Source organism: Toxotes jaculatrix, chromosome 7 (assembly GCF_017976425.1).
Source record: "Toxotes jaculatrix isolate fToxJac2 chromosome 7, fToxJac2.pri, whole genome shotgun sequence".
Classification (NCBI taxonomy): Eukaryota; Metazoa; Chordata; class Actinopteri; family Toxotidae; genus Toxotes; species Toxotes jaculatrix.
The window spans coordinates 13,555,550-13,580,109 of record NC_054400.1 but is presented as its reverse complement, the minus strand read 5'-3'; the positions used below and the strand labels follow the sequence as shown (position 1 = coordinate 13,580,109).

The 24,560-nt window shown below is 39.5% G+C and overlaps 2 protein-coding genes across 4 annotated transcripts; one reads left to right on the top strand and one right to left on the bottom strand.

Annotated features, from left to right (window-relative positions):
• Window positions 1–3,363: 3,363 nt before the first annotated feature.
• On the top strand, window positions 3,364–5,591 carry LOC121184900 (hydroxycarboxylic acid receptor 2-like). Its single transcript, XM_041042821.1, has one exon. It carries the CDS (start codon window positions 3,389–3,391, stop codon window positions 4,349–4,351), a length of 963 nt encoding a protein of 320 aa, XP_040898755.1. The 5' UTR covers window positions 3,364–3,388; the 3' UTR covers window positions 4,352–5,591.
• Window positions 5,592–5,635: 44 nt separating this feature from the next.
• Window positions 5,636–24,550, bottom strand: kntc1 (kinetochore associated 1). 3 transcript variants are annotated; one of them, XM_041042818.1, is made up of 62 exons: window positions 24,348–24,550; window positions 23,996–24,148; window positions 23,633–23,753; window positions 23,207–23,322; window positions 22,868–22,946; window positions 22,679–22,756; window positions 22,552–22,586; window positions 22,354–22,464; window positions 22,091–22,184; window positions 21,735–21,787; window positions 21,497–21,609; window positions 21,346–21,400; window positions 21,143–21,241; window positions 20,980–21,023; window positions 20,819–20,884; window positions 20,594–20,669; window positions 20,326–20,451; window positions 19,998–20,164; window positions 19,756–19,867; window positions 19,368–19,511; window positions 19,217–19,273; window positions 19,040–19,111; window positions 18,795–18,914; window positions 18,354–18,497; window positions 18,156–18,251; window positions 17,900–18,003; window positions 17,686–17,788; window positions 17,468–17,602; window positions 17,245–17,364; window positions 16,835–16,907; window positions 16,552–16,619; window positions 16,157–16,458; window positions 15,849–16,021; window positions 15,442–15,542; window positions 14,980–15,124; window positions 14,817–14,873; window positions 14,561–14,724; window positions 14,324–14,428; window positions 14,104–14,232; window positions 13,751–13,867; window positions 13,504–13,613; window positions 13,172–13,388; window positions 12,837–12,926; window positions 12,544–12,709; window positions 12,114–12,172; window positions 11,780–11,996; window positions 11,622–11,695; window positions 11,263–11,473; window positions 10,884–10,996; window positions 10,709–10,764; window positions 10,280–10,358; window positions 10,075–10,199; window positions 9,841–9,976; window positions 9,613–9,708; window positions 9,265–9,321; window positions 8,843–8,897; window positions 8,301–8,364; window positions 7,666–7,795; window positions 7,475–7,564; window positions 6,778–6,932; window positions 6,306–6,408; window positions 5,636–6,061 (listed from the first exon to the last, which is right to left on the bottom strand). In XM_041042818.1, the coding sequence occupies exons 2-62, from the start codon at window positions 24,131–24,133 to the stop codon at window positions 6,026–6,028; spliced, it is 6,651 nt and encodes a 2,216-aa protein (XP_040898752.1). In that variant the 5' UTR covers window positions 24,134–24,148; window positions 24,348–24,550; the 3' UTR covers window positions 5,636–6,025. The 3 variants fall into 3 exon arrangements, with proteins under 3 accessions (XP_040898752.1, XP_040898754.1, XP_040898753.1); XM_041042820.1 differs by having other exon boundaries at window positions 20,819–20,881; XM_041042819.1 differs by lacking the exon at window positions 24,348–24,550 and having other exon boundaries at window positions 23,996–24,252.
• Between the last annotated feature and the right edge of the window lie 10 nt (window positions 24,551–24,560).

Here is a 24,560-nt window from a genome sequence, read left to right as displayed (position 1 = left end):
GCACTGACCATGATGCTTTGTTCCCAGCTATGCAGGTGAAGGAAACACAAATGGGCTGATGGGACAACAGGACAAGGGAACAAAAAGACATGTTTACCCTGCAGGCCAAACTGGCTCTTTTACATTTTTCTACACTGTCTGAACACTGCACGCGTGCTACCAAGCACCCTGTGAACTGGCAACACCCGTGTCACATCCATGGATAAATAGCTGAGTGACGGCTGTGACACATGAAAAGATAGTGACTGATGTAACGAGGCTGTATGAGCCTCATATGAGCCGATAAGCTGTATGAGAAAATGTGTGTACACTTGCATAGGTCTGCGGATTTTTTTTCCGTCATATTTTGCCATTTTGTGAAGCACTATAAATGTCCTGCACAAAAAATCCATTCATTCATCAAATGCTTAGCAATACTCACTCCTACAGCCTCACTTCCTCACTCACCCTCCTACTTCTAAGCATATGACTCTTTTGTCTGTATTAGTCACACAGCCTTTCACAAAATATTGACAAAAAAAAGGTTTGCAATGTCATGATTTTTTACACCAAACTGGATATTCACTCCTCTTTTCTCTTTCATTGTTCACTAATGTCTTATTGAAAGTAACATTGCAGTCAGCATAGCCCCCACAGTTTTCTACATGATCCCTTTAAGAAGAATGACTACTAAATACTGACCCAGGAAACCATGCTAAAGATCACGCAGTCAGCCACAGTCTAATTCAACAGTCCTGCAATACATTCTGTTCTGTATTGCATTATACAGATATTTAGGTGTTTCTGTTATCGAACCTACTCTCGATGATTTACAATAGGTGGACAAAATAATAGAAACAGCTGTATGTATGACACACTACGATTCAGCAGCAACGCAAGCTGCAGCCTCCAAAATGACCGTAAAGTGGACTCAGCATCTCTCTGACACCGTTTGAACACAAACTCAACATTTTGATTTACTGCAGGACTGCTGCATCAGACTGTACTGGTTTTAGCCAGGTTTACCTAATAAACTGCCAAATGAGTGTATATTCAAAGTGGTACATTCAAATGTCATCCACTAGACAGCAGCAGAGCTTTACATATTGTCAGTGTGGGATTTCTCCTGACCCCTTTCAGCCTGTTGTAGCCACTGATTAAATACTGCACATCAACGAAGCAGTGAACTCTTCACAACCGTAGCTGATATTTTTAGTGATAACTGAAAAAAGAAATCATTCTACTCCACAGAATTGATTCAGTAAAGCAATATCTAATTCTCCTGCTAAATCTTCTAAATTATTTTCCCCATGCATTCCCCCCATGAATTTCCGTTCTATACATGTGCATGTATGGTGCACTCATGAATTTTGTGTCTATGAGTAAATGCAAGGAGAAACCCAAATGCAGGAACTAGTTTAAATGTCAGTCATCCATACGTGAAGCGTTGACCCCTCTGTTCAGCCAAACAAAATGTGAAGGGCAGTTAGAGAAGATACTCCAGTTTCATCCAGATGACATTTTACATGTGTATCTGCCTCAACAGCGATGTGTCATTATAGAAGAGGAAACAGCACAAGTTGATAGTGAGAGATAACATGAAAGAAATTCACTATTCATGCATCTCACAAAAGGTTCACCAGTATGGCTAACTTCACATCTCTGCAGCAGACGATCATCGCTTTCTCAAAGATTAGCGTCTGCAGAATGTATGTGATGCTTTTCACACGTTGACTTGCTTGACATTCAGACTGAATTGCCATTTGGTTTCACTTCATATCTTAATCACTGAAGTGAAACATTTGCATTGACTCAGAAGTCTAGGCATTTTTTGTATCTGGTTGAACTATAGCTTTTTAACATGCAGAATAGCCATCACACCAAAGTAATGAGTAACAAATTAAATTAATAAATAAATAATAATTACAAAGGTACATTTATTATAAACAAAAAACCCAGATGTTTGATTGAAATAGGTATCCAGACCCCTTATTTAATATTTTGTACAAATCCACCTACAGTTCTCACAGCTTAGTTTTTACTATTATGATTATTATTATTATTGTAGTTAGGTATTTTCTTCCCGTCGCCCTTGCAGATTTTTTCTGCCAGACTTGATGGAGCCCATCAGTGAACTGGGGCCCCATGGCTCTCTCCACAGATTTTCAGCAAGTATATGAATTTGGACTTTGTCTGGGTCAGTCAGTGACATTAAAAGACTTGTCCCCAAAACACTCTTTTTTTTTTTTTTTTAGCTGACACATTTACCCCCGTCTGGAATTATGCCCATAATTTGGTCTGTGCGTCATCCTTTCAATCAGTGTACCAGTATTTTTGGCTGGGATGCATCATCATCATTGTCATTGTCATCATTATCATCATCATCGGCATGATGCTGCCAGCACCAGTCTTCACTGTAGGTGGGAGTCAGGAAAGGTACCTGGTTTTCAACAGTTGTACAGTAGCACTTGACATGAAAACTTGAGTTGATTTTTTTGTTTGATCTTGCCACAGAAACTATTTCTCATGTTCTCAGAATCCTAAATGTGGTAAGTAACACCAGTCTGATGTGCTGTGGCTTATCGCGGCTGGGGCAAACTTTCACGCACCATGAGCTGTGAAGCTGTAAATAGCATGTGGGTTACCTGACCAAGACCCTTTTGTGTTGATTAAAACAGCTTTTAAAAAAGCTTTTCTCTGAGTGAAAAATAAAAAGTATGTTTGTGCTTAGTTACTATTGGATAGGATACAAAAAATGTATACATTTTAAATTAATTCTATAACAGTAAGTTGTAGAACAATACTTTATTAACTTTGTAAGTTAAAACCTGGAGACGTGAACAAGTTTCTCAGAAGAGTTAAGCATGGTTATAATCAAAGAGACGTACAGTCAACTAAACGTGTTATGGCGTGGTGCTAGCTATGCAAAACCAGCCCTGTGTAGACTGAGCTACATTTTTCTTTCTAAAAAAGAAAGGATGCTTTCTTCATGGAAAAAGATGAATAAACTCCCGGGTAAGGGACCCACGCTTGATTATAGACATTATTTGTGCATGGTTTGTAATTAAAAATTAATGCAATAAGTTAAAATACAGAACTCATGAATGATTTTTTTTATACGTAGACTTTTTGACAGGTCTCCACATGCAAGTGTATTGTGAACTAATTATGTTCGTTGTCTTTTGGCACCTTTGATTTACTGTAACTATTCAACCTTTTGAATATTTTGAGAACACAATCTAACGTCTGGGGCTAAGAGATAACTCGTATGTCAGTACTTAATGAAAAGCAGGAACTCCATACTTCCTGTAAAGACCAAAACCACAATGTTGCTTCTCTTCACAGAATGCACAGTCACCAAGGGGTTATTTCTTTAAACTGCAACCAGCCAAGTAGCACCCAAGGCAAGATGCAATGTGCTTTTAATGGAACTCTTCTGATCCGCGTGCTTCCTCCACTGTTGGTGACGGAGTTTGTCTTGGGAATCCTCGGCAATGGCTTGGCTCTCTGGATCTTCTGCTTCCACCTTAAGCCCTGGAAGAGCAGCACGGTGCTACTCTTCAACCTGGCAATGGCTGATTTTCTGCTCAACATGGCTTTGCCCTTCCGTGCCAGCTACTACAACTCCGGGCTCGAATGGATGTTTGGAAACACTTTCTGCAACATCTGCCTCTTCATGCTGGCAATGAACCGCAGTGGAAATACCTTCTTTTTGATGGCTATTGCTGTGGACAGGTACATGCGTGTGGTGCATCCCCATCATCCCATCAACTCTTTGAGTGTCCCTAAAGCCATGTTGGGAGCTCTTGCAATATGGTTAGTCACCATTTCACTGACTGCTCATATCTTCATTTTAAAACATGACAACGAGACCTACTGTGAAAGCTTCATGATTGAGATTGAGCCCACACAAAATCTGACTTGGCATAAGTTTGTGTTTCTCTTTTCCTTCTACCTGCCTCTGGCTGTGATTCTCTACTGCACAGTCCACATTATTAGCCACCTGAGAGGGAGACAGCTGGCCCAGCATACAAAGATCAAGAAAGCTCTGTGCTTCATCACAGTAGTGGTGGTGCTCTTCATTATTTGCTTCCTCCCGAGCAACATCACGCAGCTGATGATTATGATCAAGACCAGCACCTTCAAGTCCGGTGAAGTCTGTTCTGCCTTGGAGGACCTGACCACCGCATTCTACATCACCATCAGCCTGACTTATCTCAACAGCGTGTTGGATCCTGTTGTCTACTACTTCTCCAGCCCTGCCTTCAAAAACATCTGCCGCAAAGCTCTTCATCTGCCCCAAACAGAGAACGCTGAAAGTACAGAGAAGAAAACTCGAGAAACAGGCTCTCAGTCTCTCAGCCAGCTGTGATCAAGTCCAAAATCAAGGAAACAGTTATGAGGTGCAACTCCAAAGCTAAGGTTTTGATTAGAGGCGACACATTTCTCCTTAAGCTGTCATGTGAGTGGTATAGCCAAAAAGATGCTTTTTTTTTTTTTTTTTTTTTTTTTTTACATATCTTATAGTTATCAAGTATATACAGTATTAACTGCACTTTTAAAAAATAAAATATGAATTGCCTTTGCAAAACATATGCTTGCATAAAGTTGTGAAGTGAGACTTCTAGAAAGTACTTCGTAGCAAAGTGAATTATGGAATAGTTATAAATTGTGGGACATGGTGTAATAATAGCAAAAGTAGATAAGGGTCATAAAGTAAGCTGACTGACTTAGTCATGCCTGTCATGGAGCAGTATCTAGCAACATTAACTCAGATTTAACTACCACAAGCTTCTGGTCATGCCAGACAAAATAAGACGGGCAGCAAAGCTCCTGAATGTACTCAACTTGAACTTAAACTTAACGTCTTAAGTTCAGTAAGTGGAAAAAAAGGTCTGTCTGTCTGAAACTACATAATCCTGCTTGAAAAAGTTTTATATTTTCATATCTCTATGTACCGATTGCACATTTCTAAATATTTCTTTTGCAAAATATATGCTACTGTAAAGGTATGCAAGCTTATGCACTATGTTATCATTTCGTCAAACTTGTACAAGAACTGAACAACCACCTCAGCTTTCTAAACTTACATAGTTTTGTTACTGTGATATTGAAATTCACTTAATTATCATATTTTTTTTCCATACCTCATTTGAATAAAATAAAATCTTGTCATTAAGAGAAACTCATACCATAATTATTGAAAAACATAATTGCTGCATTGTCAAGCACATTGTCAGATCAGGTGATCTCTGGCTGTAATGGTACCAAATTAAATGAATGAGGTATAAATCTCAAATTTCAATGTACTCCCTCATGGAATAAGTAATAAAGATTTTTATTCTCATCATAGCAATGTGACATGTTTTTCTGGGTTATTTAATTAAAAAAAATACACAGAAGTCGCTACCAGAATTTAGAACCATAAACCAAATAAAACAAGGATTCATATTTAAAATTCTTGCATTCTACTATCACTTTAACACAGTATACCACAAGCAGTAAAATCTGCAGTTAAAGGGTTTGCAGGTTTTCTTGCATATCCAATTTAAAAAAACAAAAAAAAACAACTTTTTATTTTAATTTTAAACAGTTCATAGTTTTTTTCCATGACAGAGGACATCAACTTGGTTGATTATAAAAAGCCAAATGAATGTTGTTATCTGACATCTTTCCCCGTTTGGCACAGTTAATACAGTTGAGTACAGATGATTAAAAGTTTTTTTTTTTTTTTTAAGTGTCCCAGCAAAGTAGATCTAAACCTAAAATATAACTATGACACAAACCGCAAACACCTCTATGTTTAGATGGTTGCCCCAAAAAGCACGCAGATAACCATCAGTCATTCTCCTTCTGTCCAAAAAAGGAGTGACTTCAAGTTATTTTTTTTTTAAGAATTCCTCTACACAACTTTCAATAATGAAATACATTTATTCAAATATTACATGAAGAGTTAAAGTATAAATGTCAAGTGCAAATACTGCATCTCACTAAGTAAGATTATAGACATAGATTATAGACATAGAGCTGAGAGAATAATGTCAGTTCATCCTGAAACTCCATTGTGCAGGCTGAGAAACTCCTGAAATTCAAATTAACAAATAGTATTACAAGTGTGTTATGTTTTTATCACACATCAATGATCACAAGGATGTAACAGTGAAACAGAAATGTTATGCATGTTATGTCTGACCTAATGAGATGAATACGACTACTTAATGTAACATAAATAATATTTTAATGTCATCAAATACCAGATGAATTCTTCATTATATGAATCTCTTTGTGACTAAAGTGAGCCAGTCCAGGATATCACCTTCAGTTACCTTCAAGCAGCTCGGTGAAGAGGAGCCGTCTGCCAGTGATTTGCCACTTCGATGCTCTCTGTGTTTTATGTAGTCACGAGCGAGCGAATCAGCATCGTCTTGACTGAAGAGCAGAACAGAAAAGAATTTGATGTGAAGAACTTAAATCATACATATGAAAAGGTCAAAAACATGGGGTAGGTTTAGTTTTGCTCATAAACAGCAATCACACTCTCATCACAGTTCACAACTTCAAAGGGAATATGAATTTTTTGTTGAGAACAAGGTCAGTTTTTTCTTCAGTAATGTGAGATGAGAATACCAGGAGGTACTTGATGTAACCTCCCTCCACTCTGACCAGTGTCAGCATATTATTGTATTATTTTTTATTTTTGACTGACCTAGATCAGAAATGTTCATGTTGCTTTCCTGTGATATTTGGTGTTGAGGGAAAAACAAACAAACATAAAAAAAAAACAAAACAAAAACGTACCAGTTCTGGCTGATCAGGTAGTCCACCAGGTCTTTCACCTGGTTAGGCTGGCCACTTGACACCATGAGCTGCTTCAGATGCTTGAAGTGTTTGGTCTTCAACAGTTTCTGGTGCTGCCCATTTTGACTGATGAATGTTAACACGGTCTCCCTGACCTGAGGGGTCACAGAGATAACAGTGTAATAATGTAAGTATGATCCAAACAAAAAGAAATGGCAGTTAAAAGTTGCAACGTTGAAAACATATATTTCAAGGCACCATACGTCCTTTTTTTTCCCACATTCATGTTATAGCAACATGGCAAATCCGTCTGCATGATGCGCATTTCAATTTACATATGTTCGGCAACTAAGGAAGTTTTTAACCGCATGCTAGTAAACGAAGAGAACAACTTCAGTATCTTCACACGATCAGACCCATTTAACAGTGTTTCCTGTTTTTAAAAACACATTTTATTACCTAGAATTCATCAAAGGCTACACAATACATGAATATGTCATACACATAAAGACAGAGATGTTTTTATATATATCATGCTATGTACTGTAAATGCTTGGCAACGAATATCTAGTTTGAGGTGTTGTTACAACAATAGCAGTGTACTGTATTGAATTTAAAAGGACTGATTAAATTACATTTACTTGCTGTTGAAACAGTTAAAACAGCTGAAAAACTGAGATTCAAAGGAACATCTAACCTGTGAGGGGATTCCAGCCAATTCCCCAGTGTTCATAAGTTCTTCCACCTGCTCGAGGACAGTGACTGGGTTACAGACAGACAGAAAGCCCTGGAAACAGCAAAGAGACAGTGATGGTCATGATGGCAATTAGAGCCTAAGTGATACCCACATTCCAAATGGTTATGTAGCACTGACATGGACATACTCACCTGGATCTGCTGAGCCTTTTTACTGGCGCAGGGGATGAGAAGAAGAGTTCCAAGGGCAAAGGCGGGCAGATTGAACTGTGCGAAGCGATTGGCAATTCCTATCAGGTCCAGATTCAACAGGAAAGGGCACCTTGGGAAGAAAGATGGCAGGACAGTAGGAATAAACATGAAGACAATATCATACGTTATCCAGGTCATTGTGGAAAGATCCTGTGGTGAGAAATCAAACCTGGGTGCAACCCCGGTCCCTAGTTAGGCTCTTATAGAGGTTAATAGAGGCTGAAACAGACAGACTTATAAGTAGCACTATAAAACACCAGCATCTAGGTTTGTGTATGACTTTATGTAAGCATTGATTTTTGTAACGGGTGAATAACAAGTCAATCAAAAGTTATTCAGTGTTCAAATCTTTGCTGATGTTTGAGCCATTGCTTCACTTGTGTAGTGAAAACTTCAAGTTGTGACTGTGACAGTTTTTGTTTTTAAAAATAGGCACAACAACTGAAAAGACAACTGTTCTATCTATAAATACATACATCAAATGTTCCTATCCGAGTACAGTCAGTGAAAAGTTCTACTTAGTCCTAATACGCAGAGCAGTTATTGGTAAATGGATGAATGAGAGGAGAGCATACTTGAGGAGGAGAACAAAGGTCCTGTAGAGTGTTGCCTGTTGATCGGGACTCAGAGGAACAGAAGCTGTCACCAAAAAAAAAACAAAAAAAACAGACGGACAGATGAAAGTCAGGAGCATTCAAGAGGCACACTGTGTTTACTACTAGTTTGCTCCACCTTCCCAGTATGTAATATATTGTCTATTTGTGCTTGTACATAAAGAGGAAACACAACTCTCCCAACAGGCTTTTGAAGTCTTATCAAATTTAGTCTTTTTTCATGTCCTGTCTTCGCATGTGTCAGTGCAAGGGGAACAAGATATTTAATGCTGCATATAAATAACAAAAATATGCTCTTTAGTCTGCATTTTTGAAAAAACTGTATGTGTATCACTGAACAGATCAAAACTGTCAAGCTTATTTTGAATATTGGAATATTCTAGCCAACCAGCATCAATTATTCGATCAGAACGTTGTATAATAAAACATTAGGCCAGCATCAAGACACATAAATCCATGTTGTTTGGCAATAGAAGTGAATTTCACTATCATAAATCTAGTACCTGAGACAAAAGGTGCCAGTATCATACTCCTCCAGGTCCTGGAGAAACTAGTGATCTGAGGAGAAAATAAAAACCATAAACGAAATAAAGGAAACAAGTTATATTTCAGCAGTGATGGTTGAAGGATTTTTGGGGGGTTTTTTCTGGGGGCAACATCTGCTCCAACAGGATATCCGGTAGTGTAATGGTTAAGAAGGATGTCATTTAACGGCAATGTACCTGGTTTGATTCCGGCCACAAAACCAAAATGCAAAAACAAACACATGTGCTTCAAAGTGAAAAGTATCTGAACAATGGCTCTGGTGCAGTTATATTATTTATCATAAACACTTTGAGGCTACATTTTACTTTATGTATGAAAATGAAAAAGAGGAAATACTAACATCAGTCTCATTTCTTAAAATAAAAGTGATGAACCGTACCTCCCACAGAGCAGGCACAGCCACTACTGCCTCTAATACCTTCTGGAGATGGCTGATCTGAGGGGAGGAAACACATGCATACAGTGTAGACATAGCTGCACGCAGTCGTATTTCGAAGCATACAGCTGAGTTGTCATTATTTAATGTATTCATGAATTCTGCGTAGTCCACACCCAGCAACAACAATTCTTACAAAACCTGGAAATAAACTAAAGACAGACATCACATATGAGTGAGATGCTCTCTTTAGTTTTCTTGGAATTGAGACAAATTATGTGAATGAACAATTTTGTGGAAGTCCTTGGATTTCCTGGAAGACCTAGAATTTTGTGCTGCATGTGTCCTTACCAAGTTGAAGCTGAGCAGCTTCTGAAGCAGACTGTTCCACAGCTGAGGGTCGTACACTTGATACTCTAAACACAGGTCAGCCACCAACCGCACTGCCTGAAAGCATTGGGTAAAAGGACGTTTCAGATATTTCACTCCATGCAGCCTCTGTGCTGCGTGCAATGTTTCTAACCCAGTGAAGCTAAAAATGGAGCAACTATTCAAAACAGTTTTAATTCAAGAAAGTACCTGTGGCTCATGACTGTGGTTCTTCCACAGTCCTTTAACCAAGCCCTCTTTGGGACTACTGAGGAAAGACTGCACCGTGTAAGGGATGTTCAGTGCCTCCAGTTGAGAGACAAATATATAGCACTTCAGGTAATATCTGCATTTAAAATAAAAAACACAGAAGTATTGATGATTAGAAACATTCCTTAAATGAACTTCAGTTCATACAGTTAAACAGTTATCGTGGCCTCATACTGGATTTTGGTCCTGGGGATCTGTAACCGAGCCTCCAGAGTGTCTGCATCAGTGAGGCGAACGAGACAAAGCAGTGCTCGAGTCCGATGGCAGAAGGTCAGACGAGGCCCAGAAGTGCTGAGGGGCTACAGGAGAAAACCCAAAAACAGACATCAGCCACTTTCCTTGGAAACTTTGTCCAATATCACATCTGTTTATTCCTCACCCAGGTTTCAGCAGATAGGATTGGGTTTAGAAGGCGGACAGCATCATCCATGGGGCATGACTGCAGCATGTACACCACCCTGAGAACAGAAAAAGCAAAAACCACAATAAACAGAGCAGATGCATTTTGACTGCTCAGGTTTTTGGTTTTGTGGTTGTTTTTTTTTTTTTTTTTTTTTGCATTGTGGTGTTACGCTATACACGCTATGCTGTGGTATTCCACCAACAAATGACACAGACTTTCCCCCTGTCATTATCTACCAGAAATTCTTTGATCCCCGTGAACATTATTTTTAACAACAGACTTAAAGTGAAAAATAGGAACATTTTCTGTTTATCAAATTTTGATTTTTTTATTAAAAACATAATTAAAGGGTTTAAGGGTATTCAGGTGCAACACACTGAAAAAAGAAAATAGTGATGGCTCTACCTCATTAAGTCTGGGTCTTCCTCAATGTTGTTGACACATTCATGATTACCTATATCCTTTATTAAAGAAAAAAAAATTGTTAAAACACAAGGTAGCAGAAGGAAGGAAGAGAAGGAAAGGAGAAGGAAATGAAAAGAAGCTGTAGTAAAATAATGGTGAGCTAACACCGACAAACCTTGGCGACAGCGGGGCCTGTTTTGCAGATCCACTTTTCTAACATCATGTTTCGGATTTTCAGGAGATCCACGTTGTTGACTGCGGCTATTTCCTTAACCACAGCGTGTATGTCTGAGACACAGGCAAATGATCCAATTAAAAAGACCCCAGGATAGTGTAGTTTTATTAAGTAGAAAATAATTTATAGCTGATGGTAAACCAGTTCAGTGTCATGGAAAGCAAAGTGGACTATATATATATCACAATATCTAGCCATTTTTAAAAGTCTGCAATAACTGACCTAGGTGTTGAGCTCATATGAAATAAAACTGGTCTCCTAGTGGACCTTCAATGTACTTCAGCCTCTAGAACGGGCTCCTGCATTAAAGTGTTCTCACCGGGATAAGTTTGACCCCCTGAGTCTCTGTAGCGCTGCTCCACACTGCTGTGCTCATACAGGGCCACTATGAGCCTGGCTGGCAGTCCCGTCAGTTTCAGATGCTCTGGAGTGTTCAGCTGGTTGGCTATCAACGTATTCTCAGTAGCCGAGCGCTGGAACTGCAGCTTCAGCTTGGAAAGAAAGGTTTCCCCTCTGGCCCGTGCTGCCTCCTGCTTGGGATCAGAGGGTGAGTAGATTAAAAAAAGAAAAAACAACTAATAAATTAAAAAAAAAAAACCCAAACTTTTTGGTTACAGATTTGAGGCATTTGATATTCTGTACTGTATTTTTCTCCAGGTGAAACCCACAAACACTGACCTCAAGGTTTGGATCTTTCAGCCATGCATCTCCAAGAGCCAAACAGAACCTAAGCGACTGAGTCTTCTCATAACCTGTAGAGAACAGGAAATGGGTCAGTGCATAAATACAAACATACCAAGCAGTGTAGAATAGTGGTTATAATGTGTAGGTTAGACCTGGTGGCAGCTCCTGGGTGATCTTGTGGGCTGTGGCGGCAGCCCACTCTAAGCTCTGGATGCAGTGGATGTACTTCATCATGGTCTTAGCCACACTGAAAGTCTCCTTATTGTAGCCATGACCTTGACCTTTTTTTCTCTGCTCTAATATTAGAGGCTTCATCTTCTTCTCAAACACGTGGTTCGCTGCTGACATGTATAACTTGTCAAGGCTCACCTGGAAAGAGACAGGAAGGTTTGAATAATCTCAGTAAACGTCAAACTTCATGGATAAATCTTTAATTTCTGTGATTTTACATACATAGTAACTACTTTTTAAATTTGTGTGCTGTACCTTCATCAGTTTGCTAATCAGAAGAAGTGTAGGGAAGGTCTCCTCACTGAGCTCAGGAGCTAAACACAAATTATTTGTCTATTAGTTTCCACAGTTTTGACACATTTCATCAATGCCTAATATCAATATATTAAAATATTAATAATAAAAATACAGATTGACTAGATAGACTAGATAGCATACACAGTTACAAGTGTTGTTAAAGTTTCATCTATCACCCACTTGACAAACTCAGCTGCAGTGTGATTTACAGATGGTTAAAAATATCGGAAATGATAATAGAACCTAAAATGAATACTAATATTTCCTTCCTGTTAGACTGCAATTCATTCAAACATGTAATAAAATCAGTACAGTAAACATCAGAGTAATCTGAGTTTGTCAGCGAGAACACTGGGGAGTGAAATTAAGAAAACTACTGTTAACTCACAGATAATCTTCCAGAAATGTTTGGTCTGCATAAGCAGGTGGAAGGGCAGCCTGCTGTTGGACAGAGGGTTTGGCAGAAGGCTGTTTTCAAGGAGATACGTGTTCTCCACATCTGATGGAGGAGAGACTCGTTTATAGGACTTCAGGTGCTGAAGGAGGCCCATCGCCTGTGGATTAAGAAGACATTGATTGAATATTTTTTGAAGACAATGAACTATTTAATGATAAATGTGCAAATGTGTGTGTGTGTGTGTATACATATATATATATATATATATTTTTTTTTTTTTTTACCTGACTTAAAGAAAAGCTGGTCACATTCTCATCTGCAGCCTGTATGATCTTCAGCACCACTTCAATCCTCTCATAGTTGTAAGGGCTGAGCTGTATGAGAAAGGCATTTTGCAGCTAAAGTGAAAAGCCAAACTTAAATTCTGTTTGTGCTACACCAGTTGCAGTTGTGTAGTTCAGACTTGTCTTGAATCTGTTTACCACAGCAGTGCTATACTAAGTACAGTATGTCAGTAATTCTAGGAAAAATTCAAGTGATGGTAAGTGAACATAAATATTAGGCATGCTGTCACTGAAAAGTTACACTAAAGAGCATGTGGAAATGCTATTTATCAAACCTTGAATAGGGCAGCACAGAGACTGTCTGTGAGCTCGCTGGTGCTGTGTAACATCGGGATAATCTGCAGGACCCGCTCCAGTGCATCTGCATGACACAGAGGCTGCACCTCTTCCTGTCCTGCGCCCGGGTCGCCTGCACCCTCCTCATCCTCTTGGAGCAGCAGTAAGGTGGTAATGTACTGGTTGATCACTCCGTCACGGTCTAAGCCAAAGGTGCTGCAGATGGATGAGGAGGGTGACTTTCAGCAGAGTCAAGGACCCCAAAATCAAATGTTATATTCCACACGGAAACAGACTGAAAGATTTGACACGTATCGAGTGAGCTGCTGACCTGCAGTACTGGAGGATAATGTCTGGGGTGATCCTCCGGTTCTTCACCAGAACAGGGATCAGACTGCTCTTCATCTCAGGCCGCTGACGGAACACTGGCTGGATGGATATCTGCAGCAGGGCGGAGGGTACACATGTTAAATATCTAGTCATGAAAGAGTCACAGCAACTTGTACACACACTAATTCAATATAAAGATGTATTCTGATCAGAATGACTTTGGCTCTTGAGTTTAAGTGCTGTATTACCTCTAATTTGCCAAGTTTGATTCCCCACTCAGCATCAGTGATGACAGAGAGAAACTTCTTTTGTTCCTCTGCCTCATCGTACAGGCAGCAGAGATTGGCCCCGATCCTGGCCACAGCCTGAAATAATCAAGACACAGTTCCTGATTAGATTTGCTGAATATAACAAGGATGTAGATGTGCACATACACATGCATTCTTATGTACTTATTTTTTTCTCTTTATGAAACTGCTTGATGTTTGGTCATAGGTCATCTTAAAATGCTTCTGATCTCAAGCAGGATTCAACACTTGCTAATTATGTTCTACACCGTTTACAACACAGTGATCAGTAGAACAGAGATCATCTGGCCTACCAAGATTTTGTCATAGTTTTGCCAGGTGTTGTCAATAACTTTCCACAGCATTTTGAAGACTTCTGCTTTGGAGAGAAGCGTACAGAGTCCAATGGCCAAATCACAATCAACCACTCTCCAGTTGAACACCTGGAGCACACAGAAAATAGAGAGAGTTATATATTAAGATTCCATTCATGTGTGACTACCCTCTTATGGACAATGGACTCAGCAGACTCACCTTGTTCAACAGGGCCACAGCCACAGCATTCAGAGAGGATGTAGTTGTCTTTCGGAAATTATTCAGGCATATATTGTACATCTTCAGCTCTTGGGTATCATAAAGCTGAGGAAAAAATATAAAATATTCTGCTTAGTCTCACTGGTAAATTGCTAAAGCTTCCATAACAGTTTAATTGGTCCCGAAAGACAAATAGCAACGGCACTCAGAGCACCACTGTACACGCTGCAGTCATACCTGTACACTTAGCTTTACGTCCATAACATTAGAGGTGACATGCTGCAGGCAGCTGCCATATGAGTTGACCAGCACTCTGAGGGCCAGCTCCAGCTGACTGCACTCCTGTAACATCTGCAACATGTTGGACAGGGGACCCAGGAGGGGCTTCAGGTAGTTTGAACCTACATGTGGACAAGACACAAGGTAAGCTTTCCAAACTACAACTTAAAGAAGAAGAAGAAAAAAAAAAGGAAGCATCTACTTCAATACCTACCATCTTCAAATGAGCAGTGTGACAGACAGGAACAGTCGAGTGGGTACAGTTTGGTATCTGTAAGGATGAGAATAAATTAGCATAGCAGCTGATGAGCCAGCTGCAGAGTGATGGAATCCTAAACAGACATTAAATTAGATGATAAATTTGAGTATCTTCTTACCCTGAGGAATAGGCAGCAGGCAGTTGGTAATTTCATACTGGACAGGGAGCACGGACACTGGGTCCAGAACAATGCAATCTTCATTAAAAACATCCTGGAAACTCCACTGAGAATATGGATCTTTTTCTGCCTCCAAGGTCAAATCCTGTGACATTTCACAATTAAAATAAAAAACTAATTTAATGCATTCATTCATTAAATGTAATTTTATGAAAGGTCTTCCCGCTTATTTCTTACTTGCACAAATTAATGGGAACTTTTAAAATATTAATATTAGATAGGAAGTCTGTAAATGCACAAACTCACACTTGACAATTATGTCCAAGAGATTTAACCTTGTAGAGTCCCAGTTACTAATTTGTAAAATGTGAGGACTTAGTCAAATGTCTCCAGGCAAACACATCAAGTACACATCAGACCAAAAATAAAGTGTCGTTCTATGGAAAAAGATAAGATACTGACCTTGGCTATAAAGCCATAGTTGTCTGATAACTGACACTGATGATACACATCCATAGCTATCCGTGTGCACTTGCAAAGCTCCAGACAGTCCAAGAGCAGATCTGTAACAGTGATTCTAATATTAACTGTGGGGATTTTTGCAATTTGTGAAGCAAATGTGAAGCAAAAGAGAGCTGCCAGACAAGCTCACAACCCAAGTCTCACACAAAGTAAAAGAAAAAAAAAAAAGTTTTAGGAACTAGTGTGTATTCACTTGAACAAGATCAGAGAAACTACTACAAATATACCGGAAAGAGTGATTTTGCTAATAATTTTACTGTGCTTGAGATGAAGACATTAACAGCTGTTTTCACCAACAGACTGTAGAATGTTTTTTAACATTGTTTATGTTTACACGTGTTCCCTACCTGAGTGGCACACAGTGATGGCCTGGCAGGCCAGATCGTGGATGACTGCTGGCAGGTCCATGTTATCCGGAAGCACCATGGGCACATCTGCCTCCAGCATCTGGCATAATGTCTTGGCCGCAGTGAACAAAACCTTCCCGGTGCTGGTGTTATAGTGGTGTTCATACAGTTCACTGAAAATATGACGGAAAAAGAACAACGAAAACATGAGGTTCTACAAATGCCTTGCAGCACTTTAAACATTCAAACAATATATCAATTACAGTTTCCCACAACTGCACTGACACTCAGGATCCACACATGCAAACCTGAGGATCTTGAGAGCCTTGTCCACCTTGCCCACGCCCAAAGCTCGCAGGGCCAAGTCAGACCAGAGCTCCTGTTCGGTGCGCTGCAGCTGTCTTCCTAGACGACGTAAGCCAGCCTCCGTGGAGATAGTCTTAGTCTTGCCATCTGGATCATTAGCCACAACTGGAGTTGTCGTAGTCTTCCCCTTAGATGAACGGCGGCCACGTGTGTTTTCATAGGCTGTGATGTGATGCTCCTGGATCTGTTTTCTGATGTTCGGATCCTCATAGTTGGAGGGGGTGAAGAAAACATCAAAGTCCTCCTGAAGAAACAGACAAAAAAAGGCTGCAGGTTAAACACCACATGAAAAAACAGATGGAATAACATTTAAAAACATTCCCAGTATGAAGCTCACCTGTAGGTGGGCAATCGCCTTGAACATGATGAGGTTGTTCTCACACTCCATGCTTTTAAGAGCATTATCTGCAAAGGACATGGAACCTGCTATCACTCTTGGATGTTCAGGTGCACATATATGAAATTTCTTTCCCTAACGTTTGCCTGTAAGCTGCATTTAGACAGTGTCTGCTGTTATTGTATCACTATAGGTACACAGGAGTACAAAAGGAATATAAATGGTGTTTTAAAAGCATCGATTTCTGTGATGTTTTACTGCTCCAGCATAAATGAATACGTACGTTTTTGGATAATGTGCAGGTGCTTCAGAGCCTCCACCGTGACCTGAGCTATGACCATCTGGTGCTTCTTGTGCTATCAAAGACAGGCCAGGTGTAAGTTCAGATGTACAAAATGCCCGACTGAACAGTATGCTCACCATGATGCTGTTCTACTTTTTATGTTCAGATATTGAGGTGGTTGATTGGTACACACACACACACAACTCTTTAAATTTAATTTATGATCTACCATCAGGCATATTTGTGCTGTGTATGCATCATGTAAATATGTGATCACAGACATCTGTCGGTGACAGAGGAGATGCAAAATTAAAATGACATTTGCATCCACAAAATTGAGCCTTGAATACGAGCTCTTAAAATGCAAATGAACTTTTATTTCAAACACATGCCACCTTCCCTCTCCTCACCTCGTCAGATATGTGGACTTTGTCCTCCAGCTGCAGCCTAGCCCAGGACGTGAGACGCTCAACCACACACTCTGCCTCTGCAGAGGACAGCTTCTTCAGGACAGTCACACACTCCTCAGTCTGCAAGAAGCACAAAACACTTCCTACCAGCATGCCAGGGACACACCCAAGTATACAAAAATGAAAATATGTTGATTTCATACTTCCTCATGTTTTAGCATACCTTGCCCTGGCCAATCAGCTGGATGAGATACAAGTAATTTATCTGTGAGGTTGGAAGTTTGTATGCTTCAGCTAGTGTCAGGGAGTCCTCTAAAGACATTGGCAAGTCTTGCTTCAGGATGTATCTAATCAGAGTCTGGGGATGAAACATAGGAATCAGAAACTGTACAGGCAGGCATAACATAGGCCACATGTCACAGTTATCCCAGTCAAACTTACCATAATTTGAGCGCCGTTTGAAAGGTTGAAGTTGCGGATGCCGTAGCCCCTGAGAAGTTTCCTTATCTCCATCAGACGGTAGCTCTCCTTTAAAAGCTCTTGTCTGGAGAAATAAAAAAATCAGGTAGAAGAAAATCATAAAAACACTGCTAATGTTAGTTTATGTTGTTACATTAATGGTAACTATTTCAAGGTGAGGACAATATAAACATACTTTGGTCCATCCATCTCTAGGTACTGCTGAACCAGTTTTTCCACCACATTACTCCAGGGTACCACAGCTTTCTGCATGATCTCCAGCACAGCATCCACCATCAGCTGGCAGGAAACACAACAATGTGAGATTCCATGACTCCCAGAGCAAAATGTTTCTGCTGCTGTTATGGCGGGTTTTCACTCAAATATTTGTACTCGTGAACCTTGAACATGTTGTGTACTCTGTGTAAGTGTAGTGGTGTTACAAAACTTACATCAGTGTCTGTCATGCAACCCAGCACAGCCACTGCTTTGGCTTCCCATTCTGTGAAAAGTGTTGTTGTCTGAGAACTGCAGCGCTCTAGCAGATCCTAGAGAAGATGAGATTGCCAGGAGAAACAAAGGGCATTGTGGGGCATTTGGAAATTTAAATGTGCATCCTAAGTGGTACTTGGCTGGGGGTGGATTTTTACCTTGATATATTGCAGGAGTAGCTCATCAAAAGGAATCTCGTGCTCTTCAGCATATGGCAGGATGCTGTTTGCCACCGTGGCAGCGATCAGCTCTGGAGCTGGCACTTTGTCCAGCATGAAGAATGCGACACTCCGTACACTTCCCTTTGAAATTGACAAAGGAGGAAAATCTATTAACATAGAAAAAACACAACACTCACTGAAAATGTGCCAAGAATAAATGCCATTTACTGAACTGAACATCTTGGTCATCTACTGACATCTACAGACACAGATGAGCATCACTTAAGTTTCTGCATAATTCTGAATGCTGCAATTTCAGCCACATTTTGTGAGTTTTACTAAAAACACTGAATCCTATACCGTTAATCCTACATAAGATGCATTTAGGTTGTTTTACGCTCAGGTGTGATTAGAATACATCACTAATAACAGACGAACCTTCTCAAAGACTGAAAGTGAAAGCCTGCAGTTGTATTTACGGTGGAGGTCCAGCAATTGACGGAGGTTGAAAACAAGGGACTTGAGGTTCTCCACCTCTTCTGCGCCGTAATTATCATCCTTATTAAAAAAAAAAAACAAGGACCACAAAAAGTCATGTTAATGAAGTTACATTACAGGTAGATCATCACTGTGACAGCATGCACTCTGATTCGCAACAAGTAGAGAAAATTTGGCTAACTTACAGATTTCATCCATGTCCATAAAGAGGGCAGCCCAACTACTGCCAAATCCAACCCGTTCTGGGGCCAAGCACTCTGGAAAAACATGTTACATTCATAATGTTTAAACTATGGTGTCTGACTCAAAGGTTTTGTGTTCTATACCACGAATTAAAATTCTGATCTGCCTTTTTTATTCACCTTTTCTGTCAGCTCCAGATTCCTTGCCCTCTGCTCCAGCCATCTCGCCAGGATTTTCTATGTGCACATAAACATAGAACTTTTACGACTGAAAACACATCACCATCTGATGTCGGTGACAGTATTTTATGCTTGAGAGAACGACTCCTACCTGTCCTGTTGGAAGCTCTCTCCTCACAAAAGGAACAAAAACCGTTCTAAACCAAGGACAGAGGTCTTGGGATGGCAGGTCCTCTGGGATGGCGCTGAGCACCGCTTCGAGCTTGCTCTCATCAAACCCCACTGCAACCTGTCCCTGTCATAAAAACCCAGCAGTAAACAACATCAGAACTGACACCAACACTGCGATATAGCTCATGTAAAGGTTGCTTTGTTTGGTCAATTTCATTAACGTCAGGGCTGAATTTATGCGTTACTATTATCCTGCATTATTTCCTGAAATCACTGATATTCTGCATATACACTACAGTGATCATGAGGAACTGTGTAAAGTCATTCTGGTGAATAAATGAAGCTCTTCTGATTTAATTATTCATTACCTCATATCTGAGCCAAAGGAGCTGTGCCCCCTTCATGTCTCCCTCTCTTAGGTGCATCAGAATTTCTCCTAAATTGTCAGTGCTGTTCAGAAACTCAATCCAGGCAATGCCACTATGGATGACAGAGTAATGCACATATTATATCACATGATATATAATATGATAATAGATATAATAGACAAACCACAATATGGAAATTTTTACTGTACAACACAATAGAAAGCATTGACCACTGAACCTACTTGAAGTTTTCCAGGCCGTGCAGGCTACAGAATGTCGCGAGTCTGGCCAAGGCCTCTTGGATCTGTAAGGAGGAGTATCGTGTGGCAGCGTGGTTTAGCATCTTCTCCGCTGTGTCAAAGGTCGGCCATGGAGCTTTGAGACAGTATTCCACCACATACTGCTCATCCTAGGAAACACAAGTTTTTTTTTACCTCTATTAGTAAGGGAGTGATACACTAATTTCCAATTTTCATTTGCTAGGACTAACTCAATAAGCACTTTGGAACAGTAAATTGAGAATAGACTAAATATTTAAACAAGGCTCAAAAACAGTATTGTTGCACTCACTGTGATCTTCATTAGGTTGGTTTTGGCCTCATCTACAAGTTCAGACCACACATCCTGCCCATAGCCACCAACCGATGCAGAGGCAAGCTGCTCCAGCACAAAGTCAAGCTTCACCTTGTAAACAAGCTGAACAAAAGTAGGACTGTTAGTTGTGTATGGCCCCATTTAGAGTAGTAAATAACCACCAGCTACACTGTTGTTCTCAGTCACATGAATTTCACAGCTCTTTACAAAACAGAAAAACAAACACACAGATGCACACACTTACCTCTAAATCCAGCTCAAACGTGATGGCAAACTTCTCAGCCTCTTCAAACATGTGTTTGTGAAGAAGTCTGCTAAGTCTGGGAATAACAGAAGAGTCAAGTAAGTCAGAATATACTGAAATCACAGATCAGAATCAGAAAACTTTATTGCCAGGTATGTTACACATATTACGAGTGCACAAACTGCAATTACTGTAGAAATGTGTACATGTATTAAAATTAGCTACCTGTTTTCAGGCAATGCCTCTGTGAAGCATCGGACAACGACAGATGATATAGGCTCCCCTCGACTACTTGAGCAAGAAAAAAATAAAATAATTTTTTAAACATTCACCTTAAAGCTTAAGTTGTTGTTTAACATCATGATAATCATACAAAGATTCCCTACCTTTCCGGGTTCTGACAAATCCCCTCAACTAAATAAATCGTGTCCTGAAATGAGAGGACAAAACAATTGACTTAAACGTGCAGCAATGTTAACACCTCAAAACAGCACACAAAAAAAGCCATTTAACAACTTAATGAGTGTTGATATTTTTTTTTTTTCATACCATGTTTATTTTTGTCTGGACAAGACAGGAGACCGAGGAGACATCCAGAGAATAGCAAATAGTCATGGAGGGCAGAACTCGTATTTGCAGTGAGTTGATCTAAAAAATTAAAAAAAACAAAAAACAAAACAGCACATCAGGTTCAGAATAGGGCTTAAGATGATCATTTATTATACTTTGTTCAAAAGGAGTTGAACTGCTACCTGACTGTTGTCTTGCTTTGTCAGTGCAATCATCTTCATGCTTCCCTTGTCTTGGCTGTAAAACACGTTTACATTTTCAACATTGTTTAAAAGGAGGCACATCTCTCTCTGTATTTACAGCTGCAGTGTGTAATAAAACACTGATACATACGCCACCATGGAGGCAGAGCCACATTCTGTGGTGAGTGCAAAGTCGTGAATGGCAAGATCTGGCCAACAGTGAATCATGACAAAGAAATGCAGGTCCCAAAGACTCAGGACATCCTGAGACCAGAAAAAAAAAACCCAAAACACTAAGTAATCATAAATAAACTTCAAATACTTTATGATGTAATAACATGCACTGGCATGCTAAATAGCTCACCAATTATAGATACCAATTATCTCACCTCAGTGTCAAGGATATACAAAAGATTTTCCACCACCACCATCTTTCTCACACCTTTGAAATAAACATGACAATATATGTTATGTTACAACTCTTGCACAATGTACTTTAACTTTATACTTTCACAACTGTTTCACACTCTGCTTCTACTTTTTCTTTTTTTTACCCAATATTTTATTTATTGTATTTTTTCCTACACATGTTCAAAAGAAAAACCCCTGAGCTTAAACATTTATTTTATTTACTTGTTGGTCACAGAAGTGAAATATTTAATAAGTGATAGTAAATATTCAAAAATTCTCTCAAAAGGCACATTAAAATGTGTAGCTATACACTGTACATGAATCAAGACCTTACCTGGAATTAAGTTATTGTTGACGGAGTGAGCGAGACACATCTTGGCCTGATGAGGGTCCATCGTCCAGTGAGTCACAGCATTTTCTTTGTCCCCCTGTTAAGGTAATAATGTTAAGACAAATCAAATATATATATATATATATATAAATATTTTGTATCCATAAGGAGAGTTTCTAATATTCTGTCTTTTCAATATGTTTTCATTTACATGTAATAAAGGTATCATAACTGCAACTAATACATCTTCTCTGAGAGACACTGACCCCAATCATTAAGTGGATTTCATGGCCCAGACTGAACAGCACTGCTGTATTACAGCCCTCATCGTGGTAATCCTTAGTGGAGCAGAAGTCTATCTTGATGAGAGACTGAAGCTGCATTGAGGTAGAAAGTGATTATTCATCAGCTGTTCAAAAATATGTAGTTTGCTGTTGTATGAAGAGAAGATTGCCTTAACTCACCTGTTTCAAAGCTCCCACATCCATTTTTTCAATGGCTGGGTTGGCAAAAGAAAAAAGTAAAGTTTAATTTGGTTAAAACAGTGGCTTCAACAAAACTTCAGATCAACCGTACATAATATTTTGATACCTGTCTCGATCTTTGCCAAATCAAGGTTTGTAATGTGGAAAAACCCATCCTTAATGAGAAGAAACACGTGGTACATCCCTGTCAAACAGAAAAATGTGATTAATAATTAGACATAATTCATGTTTCCAGCACACATCACACAGACCTTTCTAACAACAAATTCTTCCCATATCTAGATAGAAATTTCACCTGGGGATGCCTTGTCCTCTTCTGTGATGAGATAGCGATATGTTTTCTTATCTCCGCTGGATGGTTTCTCTACCAAAGCCTACAAATGCAGAAGATGACACAGCATGTTAATAATGTACATAGGAGAAACATATGGGGCACAAACTAACCTCAGAAAAAGACAGTTATCAGGGCTATTAAGACTGGTGCTATCATGTATATATGAGTATTATTCCTCAAGTGTTGTAAGTGAAATCAGACAGTATAGACATACAAGAATTTGAGGTCAAACACAAAGTGCTCATATCTAATGTAATCCTGCTCTAGTTGACTTTATAGATATTTTAAAAATCATCATACTCTGGTGAGAAGGATTCTCTTATGTGGTACATAGATCAAATGAAGATTTCCATTTCTTTCACAGACCACCAGAAACTGTCCTTCCAGGCAAACATCAATAGCATCAACATCGGTTTCTGAAAAATAAATCTTGGTATGAATGTACAGTAGTAGTAGTACTATGACAGGTCAAACTTTCATTATCGAAAAGACATGATGACATCTGACATGCAACTGAACCATTACAGCAACGTCAAAGTGATTTTGTTTTTACTATACAGTGAGAATTAACAAAGAGAAAGCAGTGTCTATCAGTCATCTTAATAAATTCTTGACTTTGATTTAGATGCAGCTATGTAGGCTTTCTAAGAGGACACACAAACTGACATCTGACAGATAACAGACAGAACGAGGATGCAAGGAGGAACATAAAATAAGTATGTATACCAAAGTGAAGGAGGAGCAGGATGGTTTGATAGCTCTGGTCAAACAGGATGACGGTCTTGTCAGCAACAACAATGCTCCAGTTTGAACCACTGGAGGAGGAGAGATGGGGATCTGTCTGCACCTGCAACAACCAGCATTTCCATCCAATCACTGTTACTACTGTCACTAGTAGTGTGACAGGCTGTACTAATAGGATTCAGAACAAATTCTCGTAGTAGGGGGGTGACAGGGGAATAAACCTTCATAATGCCTAGTATTCTTCGCTAACACAACACCGATGTATTTTAGTGTATAGTAAATACATGGTGCAACAGGTATACAAGAGCAAGTTCGTACACAATCAGTATCGACATTAAACGTTACCTCATTGGCGGTGGAGATTTTGACCAGTGTATCCACCTGATACAAGCCGCTACCATTTTCCTCCCTTGACACACTTCCTAGGCGGACAGTGTTTGTGTCCTCGTTGGTCAGAAGTTCAACGTCGCTCCACATCGCCATTTCACGGGGCTTCACCTTACATGGAGGAAAATGATTTGTTTTGTTTTTATGTGAAAATGCTTCCGTGTGAGTTGTTCAACTGCTTGAGATGCGAAAAATTAGCTTGGCTAGCTAAGTTAGCGTTGTGTAGTAATTCATTTGCCTTGTAACGTAAACTTAATGTTATGGCAATGCTAATGCTAGCAATTAAAGCGAGAGTTACAAAAGTACGTACATTTAAGATGAACTGCTGATACTTATGAGCAACGGCGAACTGGCATACTACAGTGTGGATAAAGGTGATAGTAACTCAACGCCGAAATAATCAAACAGCCATAACACACACAATCGACATAACTCAACAGTATTAGCTTTAGAATTTGGCGGGTTGCTGTATGTTAACGGAAGAATACTTCGGTTAAGTTTTTCCTGAGCTTTGCCTTTCAGA

What these genes read in the sequence shown, in the direction of transcription:
- kntc1 (XM_041042818.1), bottom strand. Translation starts at nt 24,133, where the DNA reads ATGGCGATGTGGAGCGACGTTGAACTTCTGACCAACGAGGACACAAAC. An exon ending in CAACAATAACTTAATTCCAG is followed by an intron (nt 21,788 to 22,090) that starts GTAAGGTCTTGA and finishes TTTATTTCAAAG; the next exon opens with GTGTGAGAAAGATGGTGGTG. An exon ending in TCTGTGCTGCCCTATTCAAG is followed by an intron (nt 12,927 to 13,171) that starts GTTTGATAAATA and finishes TTTCTCATACAG; the next exon opens with CTCAGCCCTTACAACTATGA.
- LOC121184900 (XM_041042821.1), top strand. Translation starts at nt 3,389, where the DNA reads ATGCAATGTGCTTTTAATGGAACTCTTCTGATCCGCGTGCTTCCTCCA.